Source organism: Anomaloglossus baeobatrachus, chromosome 9, assembly GCF_048569485.1.
Source record: "Anomaloglossus baeobatrachus isolate aAnoBae1 chromosome 9, aAnoBae1.hap1, whole genome shotgun sequence".
Lineage (NCBI taxonomy): Eukaryota > Metazoa > Chordata > Amphibia > Anura > Aromobatidae > Anomaloglossus > Anomaloglossus baeobatrachus.
In genome coordinates this window covers 218,770,241-218,795,157 of record NC_134361.1, presented here as the reverse complement: position 1 = coordinate 218,795,157, position 24,917 = coordinate 218,770,241, and the positions used below count along the sequence as shown (strand labels likewise).

Sequence of the window (24,917 nt, the reverse complement as noted above, 5' to 3'; positions counted from 1 at the left end):
CCCCCACCCTGCTGCCTGTGGCCCCCATCGTGTCCCCTGGTATCGCCCCTGCCCATGTCTGCCCCCCACCCTGCTGCCTGTGGCCCCCATCGTGTCCCCTGGTATCGCCCCTGCCCATGTCTGCCCCCCACCCTGCTGCCTGTGGCCCCCATCGTGTCCCCTGGTATCGCCCCTGCCCATGTCTGCCCCCCAACCCTGCTGCCTGCGGACAGTCTGGTGCTGCTCGTCGTCAGCATATTATAACCATTCATTAAATATGCAGAAATAAAGATCTGATTGCAGCAGAAACATGAGGCTTTATGAGCCGCGCCGTCAGATAAAGCGAAGGCGGCAGCCCCTCCTATTCCGGCCAGTCATAGAGGAGGCCAGGACTGAGCTCCACGGCTGGCCTTCCCTATAGAAGTGAGTATGTCACAAGGCAGGACTACACCCGTTCACGGTCTACCGGAGTGTGAGTCAATATGGCGGCAGTGGAGGATCTGGACTCCGTTACTACCCAACTCTTTGCCCGGTATGAGAGATCATCCCTGTAACCAACCTCTACAAGAGTAATGATGGGCCAGAAAGTTTCAGCCGACGGGTGGAGTGACTGTTGGGTTTTGACATCATCACTCCTCAATACTAAGAATTTCTGGTAGCACGTCCTTCACCATCAGGAAGGTCCTTGAGATTGCTCATCTTAGGTCTCCCAAGTCTTCTTTGCTTGGAAGGTCTGACCATTGGACCAGTAACCAACCCCTACAAGAGTAATGATGGCCAGAAAGTTTCAGCCGACGGGTGGAGTGACTGTTGGGTTTTGACATTATCACTCTCAATACTAAGAATTTCTGGCTAGAACATCCTTCACCATCAGGAAGGTTCTTGAGATTGCTCCTCTTAGGTCTCCAAAGTCTTCTTTGCTTGGAAGGTCTATCCCAAAATGTCTGGTATCTCTGATCATTAATGGTGCCCCATGTTCTCCACCAAACATGACCACAAAGTAGTGGGTAACCTATGTCCTCTACTTTCAGGTGACAGCCATGGACCGGATGAAGAAAATCAAGAGGCAGCTTTCCATGACCCTTCGGGGTGGAAGGACAGCAGAAAAAAAGCCCTGGAGACCACTCTGAGCAGATCACTATGGAAGACAATGGGAGCAGTGATAATGGTAAGTACCACCATCTGGATCATGGAGGAAAGGAAGGACCTGGTGGGTGAGAGGACCCAGGTGAGTTTACAGTAGATGACATCTGTGGTTTTTCGTATTGGTGTGTGTCCACCATCAGTCTAGATGTTTGGTGAGGACCTTAGATACCAGTTATTGTGGAGTTATTGGTGTATTACCGCTATCAGTCTAGATATTTGGAGAGGACCTTAGAAACCAGTTATGGTTGAGGCGTATTAGGAAGGGGTGGAATGTGACCAGGGTGCGAGAGCCAATGGTCCCCTTAATATCTTGGGTAGGTCATCGAGGTTCTCCTATGTGCTAGGCCAGAGCCCTACCATTGTCAAACATGAAGGACGCCCTGGTTGACCTTGAGAACGTTCTTCTCTGGACTTTTATAGTTCCGTAAATTGGGGGGATCCCAGTTACAGCTTTATTCCATGGGACTCTAGGTCCTGATCCCCCACCAGTAGCTGAGACAATGGTAACATCAGCACCCTCTTGAGGTCGACCTTCTGACCTTGGAATGGTTTGGGATCCCCTGTGGTCTCTCCGGCCTCAAGAGGATGGAGAGGGAATAGGTAGCCCCTATTATTACCCCGTGTGATGAAGCTGGCGCCAGGTAGGTGAAGGTCTATGTCCTCGTGCCCCGAGGTAGATCTCTCCCATTTCTTACTGGATATTACACTGTGGTGAAGCTGGCGCAGGTAGGTGAGGGTCTATGTCCCACCCTGGAGGTAGATCTCACCCATTTCTTACTGGATATTGCCCCATGTGATGAAGCTGGTGCCAGGTAGGTGAGGGTCTTTATCCCCTTTCCCCCGGAGGTAGATCTCTCCCATTTCTTACTGGATATTACACTGTGGTGAAGCTGGCGCAGGTAGGTGAGGGTCTATATCCCCCCCGGAGGTAGATCTCGCCCATTTCTTACTGGATATTACACTGTGGTGAAGCTGGCGCAGGTAGGTGAGGGTCTATGTCCCCCCCCGGAGGTAGATCTCTCCCATTTCTTACTGGATATTACACCATGTGGTGAAGCTGGCGCAGGTAGGTGAGGGTCTATGTCCCCCCCCCCCCCCCCCCAGAGGTAGATCTCGCCCATTTCTTACTGGAAGCCTCACTGGTGAGTGCCCGCTTTGCATGCTGCTGGTTTTTGGGTTGTAATCGGGGGATTTTCTTTTTGGCTTTTACTTTTGGTTCCTTTTTGTTGAATCTGTATGATTTATTTTCCTTTTTTACGTTAATTTATTCTTCCCTTGCTGTCTTTCCCTTCTTCTCTGGCACCTTCTCCCCCCTGGACTTGTCTTGTCTGTCTGTCCCCCCATCTTTTTCCTTTTTGCCATGGCTTCCTTGCCGTCATCCATGCTTCCTTTTCGGTGTCCTCTTTCCCATCCTCCTGTGGTTCTTGTTCTGGATCTCTGCCCATTCTGCCCCCATTCTCGCCCTGCTCTCACCCTACCTGTTGTCCTGACCCTCCCCCCCTCAGAGCCCAATCGTCCGAAATGGGAGAAGCCTCTCGTCCCACAGCATGCAATCCTTCCTGCACCACTACACCCGCCAGCTCCTTCCAAAAGCCGCCCATCCCCCGGCCGCACAGTGCCGTCTGCCGGAGCCTCAGCTCTTACCTGAACCGGAGCAGCCGACTAGGTACGTGTGTGCACCAGCAGAGCGAGCGTGCACGGCCCTGCGAGCGCACACCCAGCTCTGTGCAGACATCAGGTCCGCACAATACGCACTACCTCTGCTTCCTGTCAATGAATGACTTTTATTTTATGTTTTTCATGCTTCTCACAGCTGAGGGTTTGTTACAATGATATCCAGTCTAAAGCGAAATGTATCAACCTGTTACAATGTATCAGCGGAGGTCAAGCTTAGTTTGCTGTCCTAGCCTAGTTCTGCTTTCTCACAGCTGAGGGTATGTTACACTGTATCAGTGGAGTTGAGCAAAAAAGATGCACAGGACCCGAGCGGACACTCGGTGGTCTATAGCCGCCGGACCAGAGCCCTGCGAAGTGCCCCCTTACCTGTCAGGTGTGGCGGGTAGGAGGAGGTCTACAAGATTGTGGTTTGGCAGCCACGGACTACCCATGTGGCCTCTGAATCAGGGTACTGCTAATTCTACTTTACTGCCCCCTGGTGGTGAGTTTTATATATATATATATATATATATATATATATATTATATACACACACACCTTGGAAATTGTCAGCAAGTTGCTGTTGACAGATCTGGGATGCTTACCACATGCTCTCCTGTACTGTAGCCTGATTTTAGCCACTGGATCATGGTCTTCTTGATTCTATTTTTCTGCCCTCTGGTGGTGAGTTTGATAAACAACATATAGATAGAGAGAAAAAAGGTAAACTTGGAAACTGTCAGCAAGTTGTTGATGGATCCTGGAATGCTTACCACATGGCCTCCTGCACAGTACAGTAAGTGAATTTTTCTGCCCCCTGGTGGTGAGTTTGATATACAACATGTTAAACTTGGAAACTGTCAGCAAGTTGCTGTTGACTCATCTGGGATGGTTATCACATGCTTAGCAGTACAGTAGCCTGATTTCAGCCCATGGATCAGGTCTTGGTAATTCTCTTTTTCTGCCCCCTGGTGGTGAGTTTGATATACAACAGATAGATAGATAATGTTAAACTTGGAAACTGTCAGAAAGTTGCTGTTCACGGATCTGGGATGCTTATCACATGCCTTGCTGTACAGTAGCCAGATTTCAGCCCCTGGATCAGGATCTTGGTAATTATTTCTCTTTCCGTTGTGGTGAGTGTGATATACAACTGTGTGTATATTATATAATATAATATATATACATACATATATACATATACACACACAGTGTATATGCACACACACACACAGTATATATATATATTACACACAGTGTATATGCACACACAGTATATATATATATATATAATATATATATATTCTATATATATATATATATATATATATATATATATATATATATATATATATATATATACTGTGTGTGCATATACACTGTGTGTGTGTGTGTGTGTGTGTGTGTGTGTGTATATATACATATATATATATATATATATATATATATATATATATATATATATATATATATATATATATATTCTAATATATAATATATACACACACACACACACACACACACACACAGTATGTATATATATATATGTATATATATATATATATGTATATGTATGTGTATTTTATTTATATATATATATATATATACTATATATATATATATATATATATATATATATATATATATATATATGTACTGTATATATAAGAAGATAAATAGATCTCTATCCAGATCCAGCAACCTGCTGACAGTTTCCAAGGTTTTTTTTTTTTTATCCATCTATATGTTGTGTGTATGTGTATATACATGTATATATAAATTTTAAACTTGGAAACTGTCAGCAAGTTGCTGTTGACGGATCTGGGGTGCTTACCACATGTCCTCCTGCACAGTAGCCCAATTTCAGCCTCCGTAGCCACATCTATAATGCAAGTTCCTCCTATCTCGGCTATATCTGAGAACCCTGAGCATGTGATGGGGGGGGGGGGGGGGGGTTTAGTGAAATATTGGGGTCCTGGTGAACTCCGAGTGCGTCTTGTGCATGTGTGGATCCTCCTCCTAGTGGAATTATCTTCTCTCCACTGTGGCTGCTGCCTGCTGAGCGGCCATCCTTAAGCTTGGAGACTGTCAGCAAGGAGCTGTTGACGGATATCAGGATAATCATTTCCATCCCTCCCCCGCTTTTCTGTTTTGCCGTGGCACCTTCCGTGGCTCGTCCACTGTTCTTGCTGACTTTGCACCCCGTCCTCGCACTACACTCTCTGCAGTGTCGTCACCGTTGCATCGCTCTCTGCCGCCCCCTCCCCCCATCATAACATAAAGCATGGCCGCATGGGTCACTCTGCTCTCATCCTTCCTTTTGCTTTGTGAATGCAGTCACCATTCCAGACCCTCTCAAACGATGACCGATGTTACTGACCGGATTTAAAGGGGAGCTCCACTTTCATATATAATATTGTGAATTCCCCCCCCCCCCCCTTTATAGTTTGTTGTGTCCCCCTTATATGACAAACCTGCTCCCTTTTGTAGAGATTGTACACGAAGACCTGAAAATGGGCTCCGATGGGGAGAGCGATCAGGCCTCCGGCTCCTCCGATGAGGTTCAGTCTCCAGTCCGGGTCAGGATGAGGAACAACGCCGCACGGAAAATATCCACCGAGGTAAAACGCTCCGCCCTTGACTCATCCTCATCTGTGTGTGTTAGTGGTTTGACAACCAATAGAATTGTTTCTAATTGGAAACTGTCTACAAGTTGCTGTTGACGGATCTGATATTCTTAGGATGGACTTCCTAATGAGCATTGGCTCCAATTCTTGGGATTATTGTTGAAAAAAAGATTTGTGAATATTGAAAAATTCACCTAGTGTAATTGCTTATAATTGAAAACTGTCTACAAGTTGCTGTTGACGGATCTGATATTCTTAGGACAGACTTCCTAATGAGCACTGGCTCCAATTGTTGGGGTGATTGGTAAAAAAAAACCTGTGAATTTGGAAAAATTCACTTTGCATAATTGATTCTAATTGGAAACAATCTACAAGTTGCTGTTGACTGATCTGTTATTCTTAGAATGGACTTCCTAAGGAACATTGGCTCCAGTTCTTGGGGTGATTGTTAAGAAAAAGAAAAAAAAAAACCTGTGAATATTGAAAAGTTCACCTAGTGTAATTGTTTCTAATTGGAAACCGTCTACAAGTTGCTGTTGACGGATCTGATATTCAAAAATAGATCTATGAATATTGAAAAGTTCACCTAGTGTAATTGTTTCTAATTGGAAACTGTCTACAAGTTGCTGTTGACGGATCTGATATTCTTAGGACAGACTTCCTAATGAACATTGGCTCCAGTTGTTGAGGTGATTGGTAAAAAAAAAAAAAAAACCCTGTGAATTTGGAAAAATTCACTTTGCATAATTCATTCTAATTGGAATCAATCTACAAGTTGCTGTTGACGGATCTGTTATTCTTAGGATGGACTTCCTAATGAGCATTGGCTCCAATTCTTGGGGTGATTGTTAAGAAAAATAAATAAATAAAAAATCAAAAAAAATCTGAGAATATTGAAAAATTCACCTAGTGTAATTGTTTCTAATTGGAAACCGTCTACAAGTTGCTGTTGACGGATCTGATTTCTTAGGACGGATTTCCTAATGAAGATTGGCTTGAGGTGATTGGTAATAAAAAGATCTGTGAACATGGAAAAATTCACCTAGTACGATTGTTTCTAATTGGAAATTGTCTACAAGTTGCTGTTGACGGATCTCATATTCTTAGGACGGACTTCCTAATGAACATTGGCTCCAATTCTTGGGGTGATAGGTAACAAAGATGATCTGTGAAATTGAGAAATTCACATAGTGTAATTTTTTCTAATTGGAAACAATCTGCAAGTTGCTGTTGACGGATCTGATATTCTTAAGACAGACTTCCTAATGAACGTTGCAGCTAATTCTTGGGGTGATTGCTAATAAAAAGATCTGTGAATATGGAAAAATTAACCTAGTATAATTGTTTTCTAATTGGAAACTGTCTACAGGTTGCTGTTGATGGATCTGGTATTCTGATTACATGCCTTCTGAGACAGTCGTGTATTATTAGAAAGCTCTGCTTGGATTCTGGTGTTTTTAATAGAGAGATGTGAATTTGGGTCAATTCACCTAGAAAGAGTGGTTTGTACTTGGAAACTGTCAACAGGTTGCTGTTGATGGATCTGGAATTATTAAATGTTTTGGGGGTTTTTTTCTGGACAGATTTATTAGGTCAAAAGAGAGATCTGAATTTGGGAAAATTCACCTAGTGTGATTGTTTCTAATTAGAAACAATCTACAAGTTGCTGTTGACGGATCTGATATTCTGAACACTTGCCCTCCGAGACAGTAGTGTATTAGAAACCTCTGCCTCCAGTTCTTCTGGTGTCTTTGATAAAGAAGGGAATTTTGTTTACTTACCGTAAGTTCCTTTTCTTCTAGCTCTAATTGGGAGACCCAGACAATTGGGTGTATAGGCTATGCCTCCGGAGGCCACACAAAGTATTACACTTAAAAGTGTTAAGCCCCTCCCCTTCTGCCTATACACCACCCGTGCTCCCACGGGCTCCTCAGTTTTGGTGCAAAAGCAAGAAGGAGGAAAAAGAATTATAAACTGGTTTAAAGTAACTTCAATCCGAAGGAATATCGGAGAACTGAAACCATTCAACATGAACAACATGTGTACACAAAAAAACAGGGGCGGGTGCTGGGTCTCCCAATTGGAGCTAGAAGAAAAGGAATTTACGGTAAGTAAACAAAATTCCCTTCTTCTTTGTCGCTCCATTGGGAGACCCAGACAATTGGGACGTCCAAAAGCAGTCCCTGGGTGGGTAAAATAATACCTCGTAAGAGAGCCGTAAAACGGCCCCTTCCTACAGGTGGGCAACCGCCGCCTGAAGGACTCGCCTACCTAGGCTGGCATCCGCCGAAGCATAGGTATGCACCTGATAGTGCTTCGTGAAAGTGTGCAGGCTCGACCAGGTAGCCGCCTGACACACCTGCTGAGCCGTAGCCTGGTGCCGCAAAGCCCAGGACGCGCCCACGGCTCTGGTAGAATGGGCCTTCAGCCCTGAGGGAACCGGAAGCCCAGCCGAACGGTAAGCTTCGATAATTGGCTCCTTGATCCACCGAGCCAGGGTTGATTTGGAAGCCTGTGACCCTTTACGCTGGCCAGCGACAAGGACAAAGAGTGCATCGGAGCGGCGCAGGGGCGCCATACGAGAAATGTAGAGTCTGAGTGCTCTCACCAGATCTAACAAGTGCAAATCCTTTTCACATTAAAGAAGGTAAGGAGATATCCTGATTGAGATGAAAGGGGGATACCACCTTAGGGAGGAATTCCGGAACCGGACGCAGAACCACCTTGTCCTGGTGAAACACCAGGAAGGGGGCTTTGCATGACAGCGCTGCTAGCTCAGACACTCTCCGAAGTGAAGTGACTGCCACTAGGAAGACCACTTTCTGCGAAAGGCGTGAGAGAGAAATATCCCTCATTGGCTCGAATGGTGGTTTCTGAAGAGCCATCAGCACCCTGTTCAGATCCCAGGGTTCTAACGGCCGCTTGTAAGGTGGAACGATGTGACAAACCCCCTGCAGGAACGTGCGTACCTGTGGAAGTCTGGCTAGGCGCTTCTGAAAAAACACAGAGAGCTCTGAGACTTGTCCCTTAAGGGAGCCGAGCGACAAACCCTTTTCCAGTCCAGATTGAAGGAAGGACAGAAAAGTGGGCAAGGCAAAAGGCCAGGGAGAAATACCCTGAGCAGAGCACCACGACAGGAAAATTTTCCACGTCCTGTGGTAGATCTTGGCGGACGTTGGTTTCCTAGCCTGTCTCATAGTGGCAATGACCTCTTGAGATAACCCTGAAGACGCTAGGATCCAGGACTCAATGGCCACACAGTCAGGTTGAGGGCCGCAGAATTCAGATGGAAAAATGGCCCTTGAGATAGCAAGTCTGGTCGGTCTGGTAGTGCCCACGGTTGGCCGACCGTGAGATGCCACAGATCCGGGTACCATGACCGCCTCGGCCAGTCTGGAGCGACGAGGATGACGCGGCGGCAGTCGGCCCTGATCTTGCGTAACACTCTGGGCAACAGTGCCAGCGGAGGAAACACATAAGGGAGCTGAAACTGCGACCAATCCTGAACTAAGGCGTCTGCCGCCAGAGCTCTGGGATCTTGAGACCGTGCCATGAACGTCGGTACCTTGTTGTTGTGCCGGGACGCCATGAGGTCGACGTCCAGCACCCCCCAGCGGCAACAGATCTCCTGAAACACGTCCGGGTGAAGGGACCATTCCCCTGCGTCCATGCCCTGGCGACTGAGATAATCTGCTTCCCAGTTTTCCACGCCTGGAATGTGAACTGCGGAGATGGTGGAGGCCGTGGCTTCCACCCACATCAAAATCCGCCGGACTTCCTGGAAGGCTTGCCGACTGCGTGTGCCGCCTTGGTGGTTGATGTATGCCACCGCTGTGGAATTGTCCGACTGAATTCTGATCTGCTTGCCTTCCAGCCACTGCTGGAACGCTTTCAGGGCAAGATACACTGCCCGTATTTCCAGAACATTGATCTGAAGCGAGGACTCTTGCTGGGTCCACGTACCCTGAGCCCTGTGGTGGAGAAAAACCGCTCCCCACCCTGACAGACTCGCGTCCGTCGTGACCACTTCCCAGGATGGGGGTAGGAAGGATTTCCCCTTCGATAATGAAGTGGGAAGAAGCCACCACCGAAGGAAAGCTTTGGTCGCCTGAGAGAGGGAGACGTTCCTGTCGAGGGACGTCGGCTTCCTGTCCCATTTGCGTAGGATGTCCCATTGAAGAGGACGCAGGTGAAACTGCGCGAAAGGAACTGCCTCCATTGCTGCCACCATCTTCCCCAGGAAGTGCATGAGGCGCCTCAAGGGGTGTGACTGGCCTTGAAGGAGAGATTGTACCCCTGTCTGTAGTGACCGCTGCTTGATCAGCGGAAGCTTCACTATCGCTGAGAGGGTATGAAACTCCATGCCAAGGTATGTCAGCGATTGGGCCGGTGTCAGATTTGACTTTGGAAAATTGATGATCCACCCGAAACTCTGGAGAGTCTCCAGGGTAGCGTCGAGGCTGTGTTGGCATGCCTCTTGAGAGGGTGCCTTGATCAGGAGATCGTCCAAGTAAGGGATCACCGAGTGACCCTGAGAGTGGAGGACCGCTACTACAGTAGCCATAACCTTGGTGAAAACCAGTGGGGCTGTTGCCAGGCCGAACGGCAGTGCCACGAACTGCAGGTGTTCGTTTTCTATGGCGAAGCGCAAGAAGCGTTGGTGCTCTGGAGCAATCGGTACGTGGAGATAAGCATCTTTGATATCGATCGATGCAAGGAAATCTCCTTGGGACATTGAGGCGATGACGGAGCGGAGGGATTCCATCCGGAACCGCCTGGTCTTTACGTGTTTGTTGAGAAGTTTCAGGTCCAGGACAGGACGGAAAGACCCGTCCTTCTTTGGGACCACAAACAGGTTGGAGTAAAAACCGTGACCCTGTTGCTGAAGAGGAACAGGGACCACCACTCCTTCTGCCTTCAGAGTGCCCAGCGCCTGCAGAAGAGCCTCGGCTCGCTCGGGAGGCGGGGATGACCTGAAGAATCGAGTCGGGGGACGAGAGGTGAACTCTATCTTGTAACCGTGAGACAGAATGTCTCTCACCCAACGGTCTTTTACCCGTGGCAGCCAGGCGTCGCAAAAGCGGGAGAGCCTGCCACCGACCGAAGATGCGGAGTGAGGAGGCCGAAAGTCATGAGGAAGCCGCTTTGGTAGCGGCACCTCCGGTGGTCTGTTTAGGACGTGACTTAGACCGCCATGCATCAGAGTTCCTTTGTACTTTCTGAGGCCTTTTGGACGAGGAGAATTGGGACCTGCCCGCGCCCCGAAAGGACCGAAACCTCGACTGCCCCTTCCTCTGTTGGGGTATGTTCGGTTTGGGCTGGGGTAAGGATGTATCCTTTCCCTTGGATTGTTTGATGATTTCATCCAAACGCTCGCCAAACAATCGGTCGCCAGAAATTGGCAAACTGGTTAAGCGCTTTTTGGAAACAGAATCTGCCTTCCATTCCTGTAGCCACAAGGCCCTGCGGAGTACCACCGAATTGGCGGCTGCAACCGCCGTACGGCTCACAGAGTCCAGGACAGCATTAATAGCGTAAGACGCAAATGCCGATGTCTGAGTGGTTATGGACGCCACCTGTGGCGCGGACGTGCGTGTGGCTGCGTCAATTTGCGCTTGACCTGCTGAGATAGCTTGTAGCGCCCATACGGCTGCGAACGCTGGGGCAAAAGAAGCGCCGATAGCTTCATAGATGGATTTCAACCAGAGCTCCATCTGCCTGTCTGTGGCATCTTTGAGTGAAGCCCCATCTTCCACTGCAAGTATGGATCTAGCCGCCAGTCTGGAGATTGGAGGATCCACTTTGGGACACTGAGTCCAACTTTTGACCACGTCAGGGTGAAAAGGATAACGTGTATCCTTAAGGCGCTTAGAAAAACGCTTATCTGGACAAGCATGGTGATTCTGGACTGCCTCTCTGAAATCAGAGTGGTCCAGAAACATACTCGGTGTACGCTTGGGAAACCTGAAACGGAATTTCTCCTGCTGAGAAGCCGACTCCTCCGCCGGAGGAGCTGAGGGAGAAATATCCAGCATTAGATTGATGGACGCAATAAGGTCGTTCACTATGGCGTCCCCGTCCGGAGTATCAAGATTGAGAGCGGCCTCAGGATCAGAATCCTGATCAGCTGTCTCCGCATCATCAACCAGAGATTCCCCCCGCTGAGACCCTGCACAATATGATGATGTCGAGGGAAAATCTAAGCGAGCTCGCTTAGTCGGTCTGGGGCTGGGGTCTGTGTCAGAACCCTCAGCTTGGGATCCATGAGATACCCCGGGAGGACATTGTTGGTCCAGCTGAGGTGGGCCAGGGAACAAAGATTCAACAGAGTCCCTGTGCTGAGATACCGGCCTGGACTGCAAGGCTTCTAGTATCTTAGCCATAGTCTCAGAGAGTTTTGCAAACTCCGTCCCCGTCACCTGAACAGTGTCAGCAGGTGGCTCCCCCTGGGCCCCCCCTAGCAGAGGCTCTGGCTGAGTAAGTGCCACAGGGGCCGAACAGTGCTCACAATGAGGGTCAGTGGAACCTGCCGGTAGCGGGGTCGTACATGCGGCGCAGGCAGCATAAAAAGCCTGTGTTTTGGCACCCCTGCCTTTCGTGGGTGCCATGCTATTATCTTCCCTGAGTAACACAATAGGGTATATAGCCAGAAATCAACTGTGCACCATACAGTGTAAAATATATATACCATAAACATATAATGTTACACTTCTGCACAATGGGGCTAGCACCACAGGTGCTGCTTACCACCCGCCTAAAGCGGTTGTGAGGCCACCAGAGTCCCTGCCTGAGTCTCCCAGACTTTGTCCCCCTCTGTAGCGTCCAAGGAGCTGACAGGAATGGCTGCCGGCGTCCTGAGGAGAGGTGGGAGCCGTGGGCGTGACCCAGAAAAAGTGCGGGAACTGGTGCCTGCACTGTGCACAGTGAGAGGGGTGGAGTATGCAAAGCATGCTCCCGCCCTCAGTGCTGCTCGTTCTGTGCAGCGTCCCGCCCTTCCCCTGCCTGTCAGGGCTGTGGGCGGGAGGAAAGGAAACTAGGCCGCAAAAAGCCGGGGACTCTAGTAATAAACGCGGCCGGCGTGAAAGTCCCCGGCGCACTACAAGTCCCAGCCGCGCCGCAGTGTTTCCATGGCCGCGGCGGTTAGTGCGGCGGTCCCTATACATAAACACACTCAGCAACGCTGAATGTGTAATGGCACATTAACCCGGTCAGCGCCGCGGTCCCCGGTGCACTAGCACACCCAGCAAAGCTGGAGTGTTGCTGTGCTCGGTCCCCACGGGGACACAGAGTACCTCCAAGTAGCAGGGCCATGTCCCTGAACGATACCCGGCTCCTATCCAGCAGGCTCCACAGGAGTTGTGGATGAAGCACGGTCTCAGTGCCTGGAGACCGATAGGATCCCACTTCACCCAGAGCCCTGAGGGGGATGGGGAAGGAAAGCAGCATGTGGGCTCCAGCCTCCGTACCCGCAATGGATACCTCAACCTTACAACACCGCCGACAAGAGTGGGGTGATAAGGGAGCATGCTGGGGGCCCTATATGGGCCCACTTTTCTTCCATCCGACATAGTCAGCAGCAGCTGCTGACTATCTGTGGAGCTGTGCGTGCGTGTCTGACCTCCTTCGCACAAAGCAAAAAACTGAGGAGCCCGTGGGAGCACGGGGGGTGTATAGGCAGAAGGGGAGGGGCTTAACACTTTTAAGTGTAATACTTTGTGCGGCCTCCGGAGGCATAGCCTATACACCCAATTGTCTGGGTCTCCCAATGGAGCGACAAAGAAATTAGATGTGAATTTGGCTCAATTCACCCAGAAAGAGTGGTGTTTGTACTTGGAAACTGCCAACAAGTTGCTGTTGATGGATCTGAAATTATTAAATGTGTTTCTAGATAGTCGTATATTCAGTATAAAGAGATCTTTTGGGAAAATTCACCTAGTGTAATTGTTTTTAACTAGAAACTGTCTACAAGTTGCTGTTGACGGATCTGATATTTTTAGGATGGACGTCCTAATGAACATTGGCTCCAATTCTTGGGGTGATTGGTAATAAAAAGATGTGTGAATTTGGAAAAATTTGCCTGTCATTTTTTTTCTAATTGGAAACAATCTACAAGTTGCTGTTAACGGATCTGATATTCTTACTATGTGCCCTCCCGACAATTGTGTATTAAAAGTTCTACATTGGCTCCAGTTCTGTGGATTTCTTTTATAAAGTCAGATGTGAATTTGAGAAAATTCACCCAATGTAAACAGAGTATTGATTGTACTTGGAAACTGCTAACAAGTTGCTGTTGACGGATCTGGAATTATTAAATGCCATCCTGGACAGTCATGAATTTGAAAGTTCTACATTTTCTCTAATTCTATAAGATCTGCAAATTTGAGAACATTTAATGATTGTAATTGTCTCTCATTGGAAACTGTCAAAAAGTTGCTGTTGACGGATCTAATCTTACTCCATGCCTTCCCAGATAGCTGTGTATTAGAAGGTTCTATGTTAGTTTTAATTTTGGGTGGGTGTTAGAAAGACCTATTCGAATATGGGAAAATTCACTTTTCAAAAAAAGAATGTCAACAAGTTGCTGTTGATGGATCTGGAATTATTAAATGTTTTCCTGGACAGGTGTATATTATCAATATTGGCTCTAATTCAGGGGGATCGGGGGTTGGAATAAGTGATGTGAATTTGCGAACATTCATGCTTGGAAACTGTCAGCAAGTTGCTGTTGATGGATCTGGAATTAGTAAATGTTTTCCTGGACAGCTGTATATTATCAATATTGGCTTTAATTCTAGGGGGTGTGGGACAAAGTGATGTGAATTTGGGAAAATTCACATTGGAAGCTGTCAAGAAGTTGCTGTTGACGGATCTGGAGTTAATAAATGTCTTTCTGGATAGCTGTATATTATCAATATTAACTCTAATTCTGTGAGGGTTGGAAAAAATGATGTGTATTTGGGAACATTCATGCTTGGAAGCTGTCAACAAGTTGCTGTTGACAGATCTGGAATTATTAAATGTTCTCCTGGACGGCTGTATGTTATCAATATTGGCTCTAATTTTAGGGGTTTTGGGACAAAGTGATGTGAATTTGGGAAAATCCATATTTGGAAACGGTCAACATGTTGCTGTTGATGGATCTGCAATTATTAAATGTGTTCCTCGCCAGGTGCATATTATCAGTCTTGGCTCTAATTCTGGGGGCTTTTGAAAAAAGTGATGTGAAGTTGGGAAAATTTTAATTCTTGGAAACTGTCAACAAGTTGCTGTTGACGGATCTGGAATGATTAAATATTTTCCTGGACAGATGTACATTATCAATATTGACTAATTCTGGGGGCTTTTGGAAAAAGTGATGTAAATTTGGGAAAATTTAATAATTGGAAACTGTCAACAAGTTGCTGTTGACGGATCTGTTCTTATTACTTGCCTTTCTGGATAGGGGTGTCTTGTATAAAGAGTCTTGTAAATTTGGGAATTTTTCCCACTGTAATCTAGAAGATAAAATATGGTTTTACTTGCTTTTGATGGATCTTTGATGCTGTTGATGGATCTTGGACAGTTGGGTGTTAGACAGTTGTGTAACGTCTCGATCCCGGCCTTTGTGGCCCCCATCTTCTCATAGTTGAGGACCCCTTAAGTCTTGGTGTCTTCTTTCCTCCCCCCAGGATGTGAATAAGCGTCTGTCCCTCCCGGCCGATATCCGTCTTCCTGAGGGGTACCTTGAGAAACTGGCTCTGAGCAGCCCCCCGTTTGATAAACCCTTGAGCAGGCGACTGAGGAGAGTGTCTCTGGTAAGTGATCCCCCAATAATTGTAGCCCCCCCAATACTCACTCATTCTTCAATCTGACTATATCTTCTCTTGCAGTCGGAGATTGGTTTTGGGAAGTTGGAAACGTACGTCAAGTTGGACAAACTGGGAGAGGTGAGCAAAGTGGGAGAGGGAGCGGATTTAAAGGAATTGTCCATGATTGGAGAATCAGCGCCGTATGTATGCATGGGTTGTGTCTGGTATTGCAGCTCAGCTCTATTCACTTGTGAGCCGCAGTACCACGAACTACCTGAGGACAGGGGTGGCGCTGTTTAAGCTTATTTGGGAGACCATGTCCCTTTTAAGTATGCCCCCTTTTTCTTGACCCTCAGGGTACCTATGCTACTGTTTACAAGGGCCGGAGTAAACTGACGGAGAACCTGGTGGCTCTTAAGGAGATCCGTCTGGAACATGAAGAAGGTGCACCATGTACAGCCATTCGGGAAGGTAGGTACCAAGGACAGCATTGTGGTCGGGCTCCGACCACCTCCCCAGGGGTAACTAATGGGGGGTGGGCTTAAAGATGACCTCTGACTAAGAGGGGTCGGCTCGTCAGTCCTTCAAAGCTCCATTCCTACATAAGACATCTTGTTAGGATCCAGGAGCCTCTTTCTTTTCTGGGCATCACCCTCCACTAATAAAGGATCCAGGAGATTCTTCTCTGGGCATCACCCTCCACTAATAAAGATCCAGGAGCTTCTTCTCTGGGCATCGCCCTCCACTAATAAAGGATCCAGGAGATTCTTCTCTGGGCATCGCCCTCCACTAATAAAGGATCCAGGAGATTCTTCTCTGGACATCACCCTCCACTAATAAAGGATCCAGGAGATTCTTCTCTGGACATCACCTTCCACTAATAAAGAATCCAGGAGATTCTTCTCTGGGCATCACCCTCCACTAATAAAGGATCCAGGAGATTCTTCTCTGGGCATCACCCTCCACTAATAAACGATCCAGGAGATTCTTCTCTGGGCATCACCCTCCACTAATAAAGAATCCAGGAGATTCTTCTCTGGGCATCACCCTCCACTAATAAAGGATCCAGGAGATTCTTCTCTGGGCATCGCCCTCCACTAATAAAGATCCAGGAGATTCTTCTCTGGGCATCACCCTCCACTAATAAAGATCCAGGAGATTCTTCTCTGGGCATCACCTTCCACTAATAAAGGATCCAGGAGATTCTTCTCTGGGCATCACCCTCCACTAATAAAGAATCCAGGAGATTCTTCTCTGGGCATCGCCCTCCACTAATAAAGGATCCAGGAGATTCTTCTCTGGGCATCGCCCTCCACTAATAAAGGATCCAGGAGATTCTTCTCTGGGCATCACCCTCCACTAATAAAGAATCCAGGAGATTCTTCTCTGGGGATCACCCTCCACTAATAAAGGATCCAGGAGATTCTTCTCTGGGCATCACCCTCCACTAATAAAGGATCCAGGAGCTTCTTCTCTGGGCATCACCCTCCACTAATAAAGAATCCAGGAGATTCTTCTCTGGGCATCACCCTCCACCAATAAAGGATCCAGGAGATTCTTCTCTGGGCATCACCCTCCACCAATAAAGGATCCAGGAGATTCTTCTCTGGGCATCACCATCCACTAATAAAGAATCCAGGAGATTCTTCTCTGGGCATCACCCTCCATTGATATCCGGGCCGGAGCTCTGACTTCTCATTGAGTTTCCGTCTTTGGCGAATGATCTTCTTCCATCTTAGTTTTCCTTCTGAACAACTTGAATCTCGGGGGGCCCGGATGTATAATTTGTATTGGGGGGCAGGAGCCCCTCCTCTAGGTATCACCCTCTAGTGAAGGAGCAGAGCGCTGACCACCTCTGGTGACTGATCTTCTCTCTCTTGTCGTAGTTTCCCTTCTGAAGGACTTGAAACATGCAAATATTGTAACTCTGCACGACATTATCCACACGGAGAGGACCCTGACCCTCGTCTTTGAGTATCTGGTGAGTTGGGGGTGGAGGGGACATGTTTTTGGAAATGAGGGGTATTGCTTGGTAGAGGACTGTATGAACACTGTGGATCGTTTCTGATGTGCAGCTGCGAGTTTCGGGCTCAGTGGGTGGTCCCTGTGATCCAGACTCCCACCCTCTTCTTCTTTTTTTTTTTTCCATACTTTTTGGAATTGTTTTTGTTTTTTAGATGCATTGCGGCAAATAAGCTGCACGGTCCTAACAATGATGCTCAACTTTTTGGTTTTCATTTTTTTATCCCCAATCAGGACAAAGATTTAAAACAGTATCTGGACGATTGTGGGAACTTAATAAACCTTCACAACGTCAAGGTGAGCATGATGGCCTCCTATCAACCGCAGCAATCAAGTGGTACCCTTTCCCCGCGCTTGTTTCCCCACCCTTTTTCCTCGCGCTTGTTTCCCCTCGTGCTTGTTTCCCCACCCTTTTTCCTCGCGCTTGTTTCCCCACCTTTGTTCCCTCCCTTGTTTCTCCACCCCTTTCCCCCTATGCCTGTTTCTCCACCCTTTTCCCCCTATGCCTGTTTCTCCACCCTTTTCCCCCTATGCCTGTTTCTCCACCCCTTTCCCCCTATGCCTGTTTCTCCACCCCTTTCCCCCTATGCCCGTTTCTCCACCCCTTTCCCCTCCTATGCCCGTTTCTCCACCCCTTTCCCCTCCTATGCCCGTTTCTCCACCCCTTTCCCCTCCTATGCCCGTTTCTCCACCCCTTTCCCCCCCTATGCCCGTTTCTCCACCCCTTTCCCCCCCTATGCCCGTTTCTCCACCCCCTTTCCCCCCTATGCCCGTTTCTCCACCCCTTTCCCTCCTATGCCCGTTTCTCCACCCCTTTCCCCCCCTATGCCCATTTCTCCACCCCTTTCCCCTCCTATGCCCGTTTCTCCACCCCTTTCCCCCCTATGCCCGTTTCTCCACCCCTTTCCCCCCTATGCCTGTTTCACCACCCCTTTTCCCCCCCTATGCCCATTTCTCCACCCCTTTTCCCCCCTATGCCCGTTTCTCCACCCCTTCCCCCTTTTCCCACACTTGTTTCTCCACCCTTTCTTAGAATGACCACAGTTATTAAAGCTCAGATTTGTGGGGAAAAATCCCCTGTTTGAGTAAATCCCCTGCTCTATACGACCACAGTCCTGTCAAGTAGCACAGAGAGGCGATATGTCACTGCATGATCAGGCTACTCAGGATTTGTTTATAATCTGTAACCATGGAAGCACATAGGTCAGCATAGGAGCTGTATACACAAAACGGCAGTATGTTTTTTATTAATCTTCCTCGTTTTTGGGACAAACTTTAAGTAATGTCATCCTTTTTTCCGCAGCTTTTTCTTTTCCAGCTTCTTCGGGGACTGTCGTACTGTCACCGGCGTAAGGTCCTGCACCGAGACCTGAAGCCGCAGAACTTGCTGATCAACGAGAAGGGGGAGCTGAAGCTCGCCGACTTTGGTAAGTGAGGAGATCCCCGTCCCCCTCCACACCAGCCAATTGGAAGTGATCTGATGTGGTGTCTTTCCGTAGGCCTGGCCCGAGCCAAATCTATCCCCACAAAAACCTACTCCAATGAAGTGGTTACTTTGTGGTACCGACCACCGGATATCCTTCTGGGGTCCACAGAATACTCCACTCAGATCGACATGTGGTGAGTACGAATCGGGGGGGGGTGGGAGGAGGGAGATGCAGCTGCAGTCTCTCTGAGACTGTAAGCAGTGATTATGGCGAGGAGGAGGGGGGGAGGAGGGGAGATGCAGCTGCAGTCTCTCTGAGACTGTAAGCAGTGATTATGGCGGGGGGGAGGGAGATGCAGCTGCAGTCTCTCTGAGACTGTAAGCAGTGATTATGGCGGGGGGAGGGAGATGCAGCTGCAGTCTCTGAGACTGTAAGCTGTGATTAAGGGAAGGGGATCATCACATGACACTGAACCTAATAGTTCCCGCCGCTGTTGCTCTCTGTTATCCTCTAGGGGCGTCGGCTGCATCTTTTACGAGATGGTCACAGGGCGACCACTTTTCCCAGGATCCACTGTGGAGGAACAGCTGCACTTTATTTTTCGGATACTCGGTAATTATCGAAATTCAGACATTACGATGCACTGAAACGCGTCAGTCATCCGAGAGTTTGGATTTTGTGACATCTGTTATACGATATGCCGGATTATCAGAATGCCGGATTACCGGAATCTCACCATGCAATGTCTCCGCCCAGGTACACCTACTGAAGAGACATGGCCCGGGATCCTATCTAATGAAGAATTTAAATCCTATAACTACCCCAAATACCATCCAGACCCCATCCAGAAGCACGCCGCCAGGTATGGGCCGCTCTGACCACCCCCCCAACGCACATCTCGCCCACTTTTCCGCTAAGTCAATGCTTTGTCCTCCACAGGCTGGATACAGAAGGAGCCAACCTTCTCTCCAAATTCCTTCAGGTAAGAGTGGCTGTCAGGGCATGCTGGGGGTTGTAGTGCCACAGGGCTTCTGATTGCAGACAATTGCTATAGCTGGTGCGGCGGACTGTCAGGGCATGCTGGGAGTTGTAGTGTCACACTTTCTGATTGCAGACTATTGCTATAGCTGGACTGTCAGGGCATGCTGGGAGTTGTAGTGTCACAGCTTCTGATTGCACACTATTGCTATAGCTGGTGCAGCGTATTGTCAGGGCATGCTGGAGGTTGTAGTGTCACAGCTTCTGATTGCACACTATTGCTATAGCTGGTGCAGCGTATTGTCAGGGCATGCTGGGGGTTGTAGTGCCACACAGTTTCTGATTGCAGACTATTGCTTTAGCTGGTGCTGCAGACTGGGCATGCTGGGGGTTGTAGTGCCACGCGGCTTCTGATTGCACACTATTGCTATAGCTGGCGCAGCGTATTGTCAGGGCATGCTGGGAGTTGTAGTGCCACACTGCTTCTGATTGCACACTATTGCTATAGCTGGTGCGGGGTATTGTCAGGGCATGCTGGGGGTTGTAGTGTCACACAGCTTCTGATTGCACACTATTGCTATAGCTGGTGCGGCGTATTGTCAGGGCATGCTGGGGGTTGTAGTGTCACGGCTTCTGATTGCACACTATTGCTATAGCTGGTGCGGCATATTGTCAGGGCATGCTGGGGGTTGTAGTGCCATGGCTTCTGATTGCACACTATTGCTATAGCTGGTGCGGAGTACTGTCAGGGCATGCTGGGGGTTGTAGTGCCATGGCTTCTGATTGCACACTATTGCTATAGCTGGTGCGGCATATTGTCAGGGCATGCTGGGAGTTGTAGTGCCACACTGCTTCTGATTGCACACTATTGCTATAGCTGGTGCGGCGTATTGTCAGGGCATGCTGGGAGTTGTAGTGCCACACTGCTTCTGATTGCACACTATTGCTATAGCTGGTGCGGCATATTGTCAGGGCATGCTGGGGGCTGTAGTGCCATGCGGCTTCTGATTGCACACTATTGCTATAGCTGGTGCGGCATATTGTCAGGGCATGCTGGGGGCTGTAGTGCCATGCGGCTTCTGATTGCACACTATTGCTATAGCTGGTGCGGCATATTGTCAGGGCATGCTGGGGGCTGTAGTGCCATGCGGCTTCTGATTGCACACTATTGCTATAGCTGGTGCGGCATATTGTCAGGGCATGCTGGGGGTTGTAGTGCCACACAGTTTCTGATTGCAGACAATTGCTTTAGCTGGTGCTGCAGACTGGGCATGCTGGGGGTTGTAGTGCCACGCGGCTTCTGATTGCAGACAATTGCTTTAGCTGGTGCGGCGGACTGTCAGGGCATGCTGGGGGTTGTAGTGTCACAGTTTCTGATTGCAGACTATTGCTATAGCTGGACTGTCAGGGCATGCTGGGAGTTGTAGTGTCACAGCTTCTGATTGCAGACCATTGCTATAGCTGGTGCTGCAGACTGGGCATGCTGGGGGTTCTAGTACTGCACAGCTTCTGATTGAAGACTTTTGCTATAGCTGGTATTGCAGGCTGTGGACATGCTGGGGGTTGTAGTGCTACACGGCTGCTGATTGCAGACTATTGCTAAAGCTGGTGCATTGGACTGTCAGGGCATGCTGGGGGTTGTGTTACAGCTTCTGATTGCAGACCATTGCTATAGCTGGTGCTGCAGCCTGGGCATGCTGGGGGCTGTAGTGCCACGCGGCTTCTGATTGCAGACTATTGCGGCGTATTGTCAGGGCATGCTGGAGGTTGTAGTGTCACAGCTTCTGATTGCAGACCATTGCTATAGCTGGTGCTGCAGGCTGGGCATGCTGGGGGTTGTAGTGCCACGGCTTCTGATTGCACACCATTGCTATAGCTGGTGCTGCAGGCTGGGCATGCTGGGGGTTGTAGTGCCACGGCTTCTGATTGCAGACCATTGCTATAGCTGGTGCTGCAGGCTGGGCATGCTGGGGGTTGTAGTGTCACGGCTTCTGATTGCACACTATTGCTATAGCTGGTGCGGGGTATTGTCAGGGCATGCTGGGGGTTGTAGTGTCACACAGCTTCTGATTGCACACTATTGCTATAGCTGGTGTGGCGTATTGTCAGGGCATGCTGGGGGTTGTAGTGTCACACAGCTTCTGATTGCACACTATTGCTATAGCTGGTGCGGAGTATTGTCAGGGCATGCTGGGGGTTGTAGTGTCACGGCTTCTGATTGCACACTATTGCTATAGCTGGTGCGGAGTATTGTCAGGGCATGCTGGGGGTTGTAGTGTCACGGCTTCTGATTGCACACTATTGCTATAGCTGGTGCGGAGTATTGTCAGGGCATGCTGGGGGTTGTAGTGTCACGGCTTCTGATTGCACACTATTGCTATAGCTGGTGCGGAGTATTGTCAGGGCATGCTGGGGGTTGTAGTGTCACACAGCTTCTGATTGCAGCCTATTGCTATAGCTGGTGCAGCGTATGGTCAGGGCATGCTGGGGGTTGTAGTGTCCCGGCTTGTGATTGCACACTATTGCTATAGCTGGTGCGGCGTATTGTCCGGGCATGCTGGAGGTTCTGGTGCCACACGGCTTCTGATTGCAGCCTATTGCTATAGCTGGTGCGGCGTATTGTCAGGGCATGCTGGAGGTTGTAGTGTCACAGAGCTTCTGATTGCACACTATTGCTATAGCTGGTGCGGGGTATTGTCAGGGCATGCTGGGGGTTGTAGTGTCACGGCTGCTGATTGCACACTATTGCTATAGCTGGTGCGGCGTATGGTCAGGGCATGCTGGGGGTTGTAGTGTCACGGCTTCTGATTGCAGACTATTGCTATAGCTGGTGCGGCGTATTGTCCGGGCATGCTGGAGGTTCTGGTGCCACACGGCTTCTGATTGCAGCCTATTGCTATAGCTGGTGCGGCGTATTGTCAGGGCATGCTGGGGGTTGTAGTGTCACAGCCACCGTTGAGCTCCCAGTTGCAGACCGCTGCTATAATTGGTGCCGATTCCTTATGTCCACAGCTGGAAGGACGGAGGAGGATCTCCGCAGAGGAAGCCATGAAACACTTATACTTCCAGGAAATGGGTGATCGGGTCCACAAGCTACCGGACAGTGAGTACCATCCTCCCCACCAGTGAAGAGCCCCTCTAAGTGACCGGTGGGGGGGGTCAGTACGGCCGCTAAAAATTACCATTTGTGCTCCTTTCCCTCCGCAGCTACTTCCATCTTTGCACTGAAAGAAATCCGCCTGGACGAGGAGAACAAGCTGCGGCCAGCCTCTGAGTCCGGTACGACCCCCCACGTGGGTACTCCAGCCGCTGGGAGTTGCAGCTGCACATAAAAATGGTGACCCTTTTTTTGTTTTTTGCAGTTCAACTACAGTCGCGTCGGCTCAGCCTTGTTCTCGGGTGAAGATGTGGGGGTCCGGTGTTGAGGCGAGCGCATGGCTCTCCCGCTGAAGGAGCCCGAGGCCGGGCAGCGTCTGACGTGACCGCTCCTTAGAGCCTGCACTAGGTGGACAGTGAACATTACGCAGTGCCAGCATGTGGCATCTACAGTACCCATATTATCTTTCCCGTGGCCGTGCGGACACTATGTGCTGATCTGCTGCTGTTCCTCCGGGGACGTCCTTTATTTTTGCCACACCCCCGCCGTGTGTCATACTGCCCTGCCCCCGCCGATCGTCCCCTCCTTGCTCTCCCTTGCGTGCCCACCCGACCTCCTCTACTCCAGGTGGACTCGAGTCTCTACCCTGAGGAGAGCTGATGACTTAACGCAACATCCGGACTCGTCTAATGGGCGACCGACGCCCCGGACTCTTCTCTGGCGGGATGGAGGGGCTGGAGGACGAACGTGGTGGAAAGCGAGGGTCTGGCTGGATAACATCTCCCACACCGTATGGACGTCTCCGCGGGATGTAAGACGTCAAGTCATTTTACTTTTCTCAGGAATCGTGATGCAGGGCTGTGCCTGAGGCAGGAGAATCAGTATTATAGAGGAGGGGGCTTCTCCACGAGACCCCCACCAACTGCGTGCAGGTACCAAAGCTTAGCGCGGAAAGGACGAGCAGACTATATACGTGGTATACGGCTCCTGCAGACCTTCCCTACTCTCATCCCTTTTAGTTTACCACCCAGGGGAGGAGCAAGGAACGGGCCCCAAACCCTTCCTGCTACATATCAGATGTATGAACAACTATTAAAACAGTGAACCAAACTCTGACCCCAAAATGTTTGTTTTCCAGGATTTAACTTTTTGTGGTGGTGGGAAATATCCTAAACTAGGTCTTCTCCTATATCAAATGCACAAACCCATTTTGAAAGTAACTTTGCACAGTAAAGGCACCTTGCTTGCTGCGGCAATGCGGGCACGGAGTAGGCGACTTGCTGGATGCGGCAGTGCGGACACAATACAGGCGACTTGCTGGATACGGCAATGCGGGCACGGAGTAGGCGACTTGCTGGCTGCTGCAGTGTGGACACAATACAGGCGACTTGCTGGCTGCTGCAGTGTGGACACAATACAGGCGACTTGCTGGCTGCTGCAGTGTGGACACAATACAGGCGACTTGCTGGCTGCTGCAGTGTGGACACAATACAGGCGACTTGCTGGCTGCTGCAGTGTGGACACAATACAGGCGACTTGCTGGCTGCTGCAGTGTGGACACAATACAGGCGACTTTCTGGTTGCAACAGCATGGGCGCTGCAGGCATGGTGGAGGTAACTTGCTGAATCTAGCAACGCGTGCACTGTGTAGGTGCTTGCATCATGTGGCAGTACGGGCTTGGTGCAGGTGATTTGCTGGATGTGGCAGTACAGACGTTATGTAGGAGACTCGATTGACGTGTCAGTGCTGGAAACTTGTGGGATGTGACCGTGTACAAGGTGGATTACTTGCTGAATGTGGCAGTGCGGATACTGTGCTGGCGACTTGATTGATGTGGCAGTGCGGGCATGTTGCTCTCGACTTGCTAGCTGTGGCAGTGAGCAAGGTGCACTACTTGCTGGATGTGGCAGGGCGGATACTGTGCAGGTAACTTGCTGGATGTGACAGTGTGGACACTGTGCAGACGACTTGCTTGACACAACGTGGACATTGCAGGCAACTTGGTGGCAGTATAGGCGTAGCAATGGGGCAGTGAGGACATGAGGTAACTTGCTAGACACAGCAGTGTGGGTATGGTACTGGTGACTTGCTGGTTGTGACAGAGTAGGCAAGGTGCAGACGACCTGCAAGACACCACAACACTCTGGATGTGGCAGTGCGGGTAATGTATAGGCGACTTGCTGGCTGTGGCAGTGT

General features: G+C 49.3%; 1 protein-coding gene across 1 annotated transcript; it reads left to right on the top strand.

Annotated features, from left to right (window-relative positions):
* Window positions 1–428: 428 nt before the first annotated feature.
* Window positions 429–23,830, top strand: CDK16 (cyclin dependent kinase 16). Its single transcript, XM_075324545.1, is given in 17 exon segments — window positions 429–511; window positions 1,011–1,085; window positions 1,087–1,147; window positions 5,272–5,402; window positions 15,077–15,202; window positions 15,278–15,334; window positions 15,553–15,667; window positions 17,083–17,177; window positions 17,453–17,515; window positions 18,522–18,645; window positions 18,718–18,838; window positions 19,160–19,257; window positions 19,402–19,507; window positions 19,585–19,627; window positions 22,636–22,726; window positions 22,831–22,902; window positions 22,986–23,830. Coding segments are annotated over 16 exon segments (1,410 nt in total). The 5' UTR covers window positions 429–511; window positions 1,011–1,019; the 3' UTR covers window positions 23,027–23,830.
* The last annotated feature ends 1,087 nt before the right edge of the window (window positions 23,831–24,917 follow it).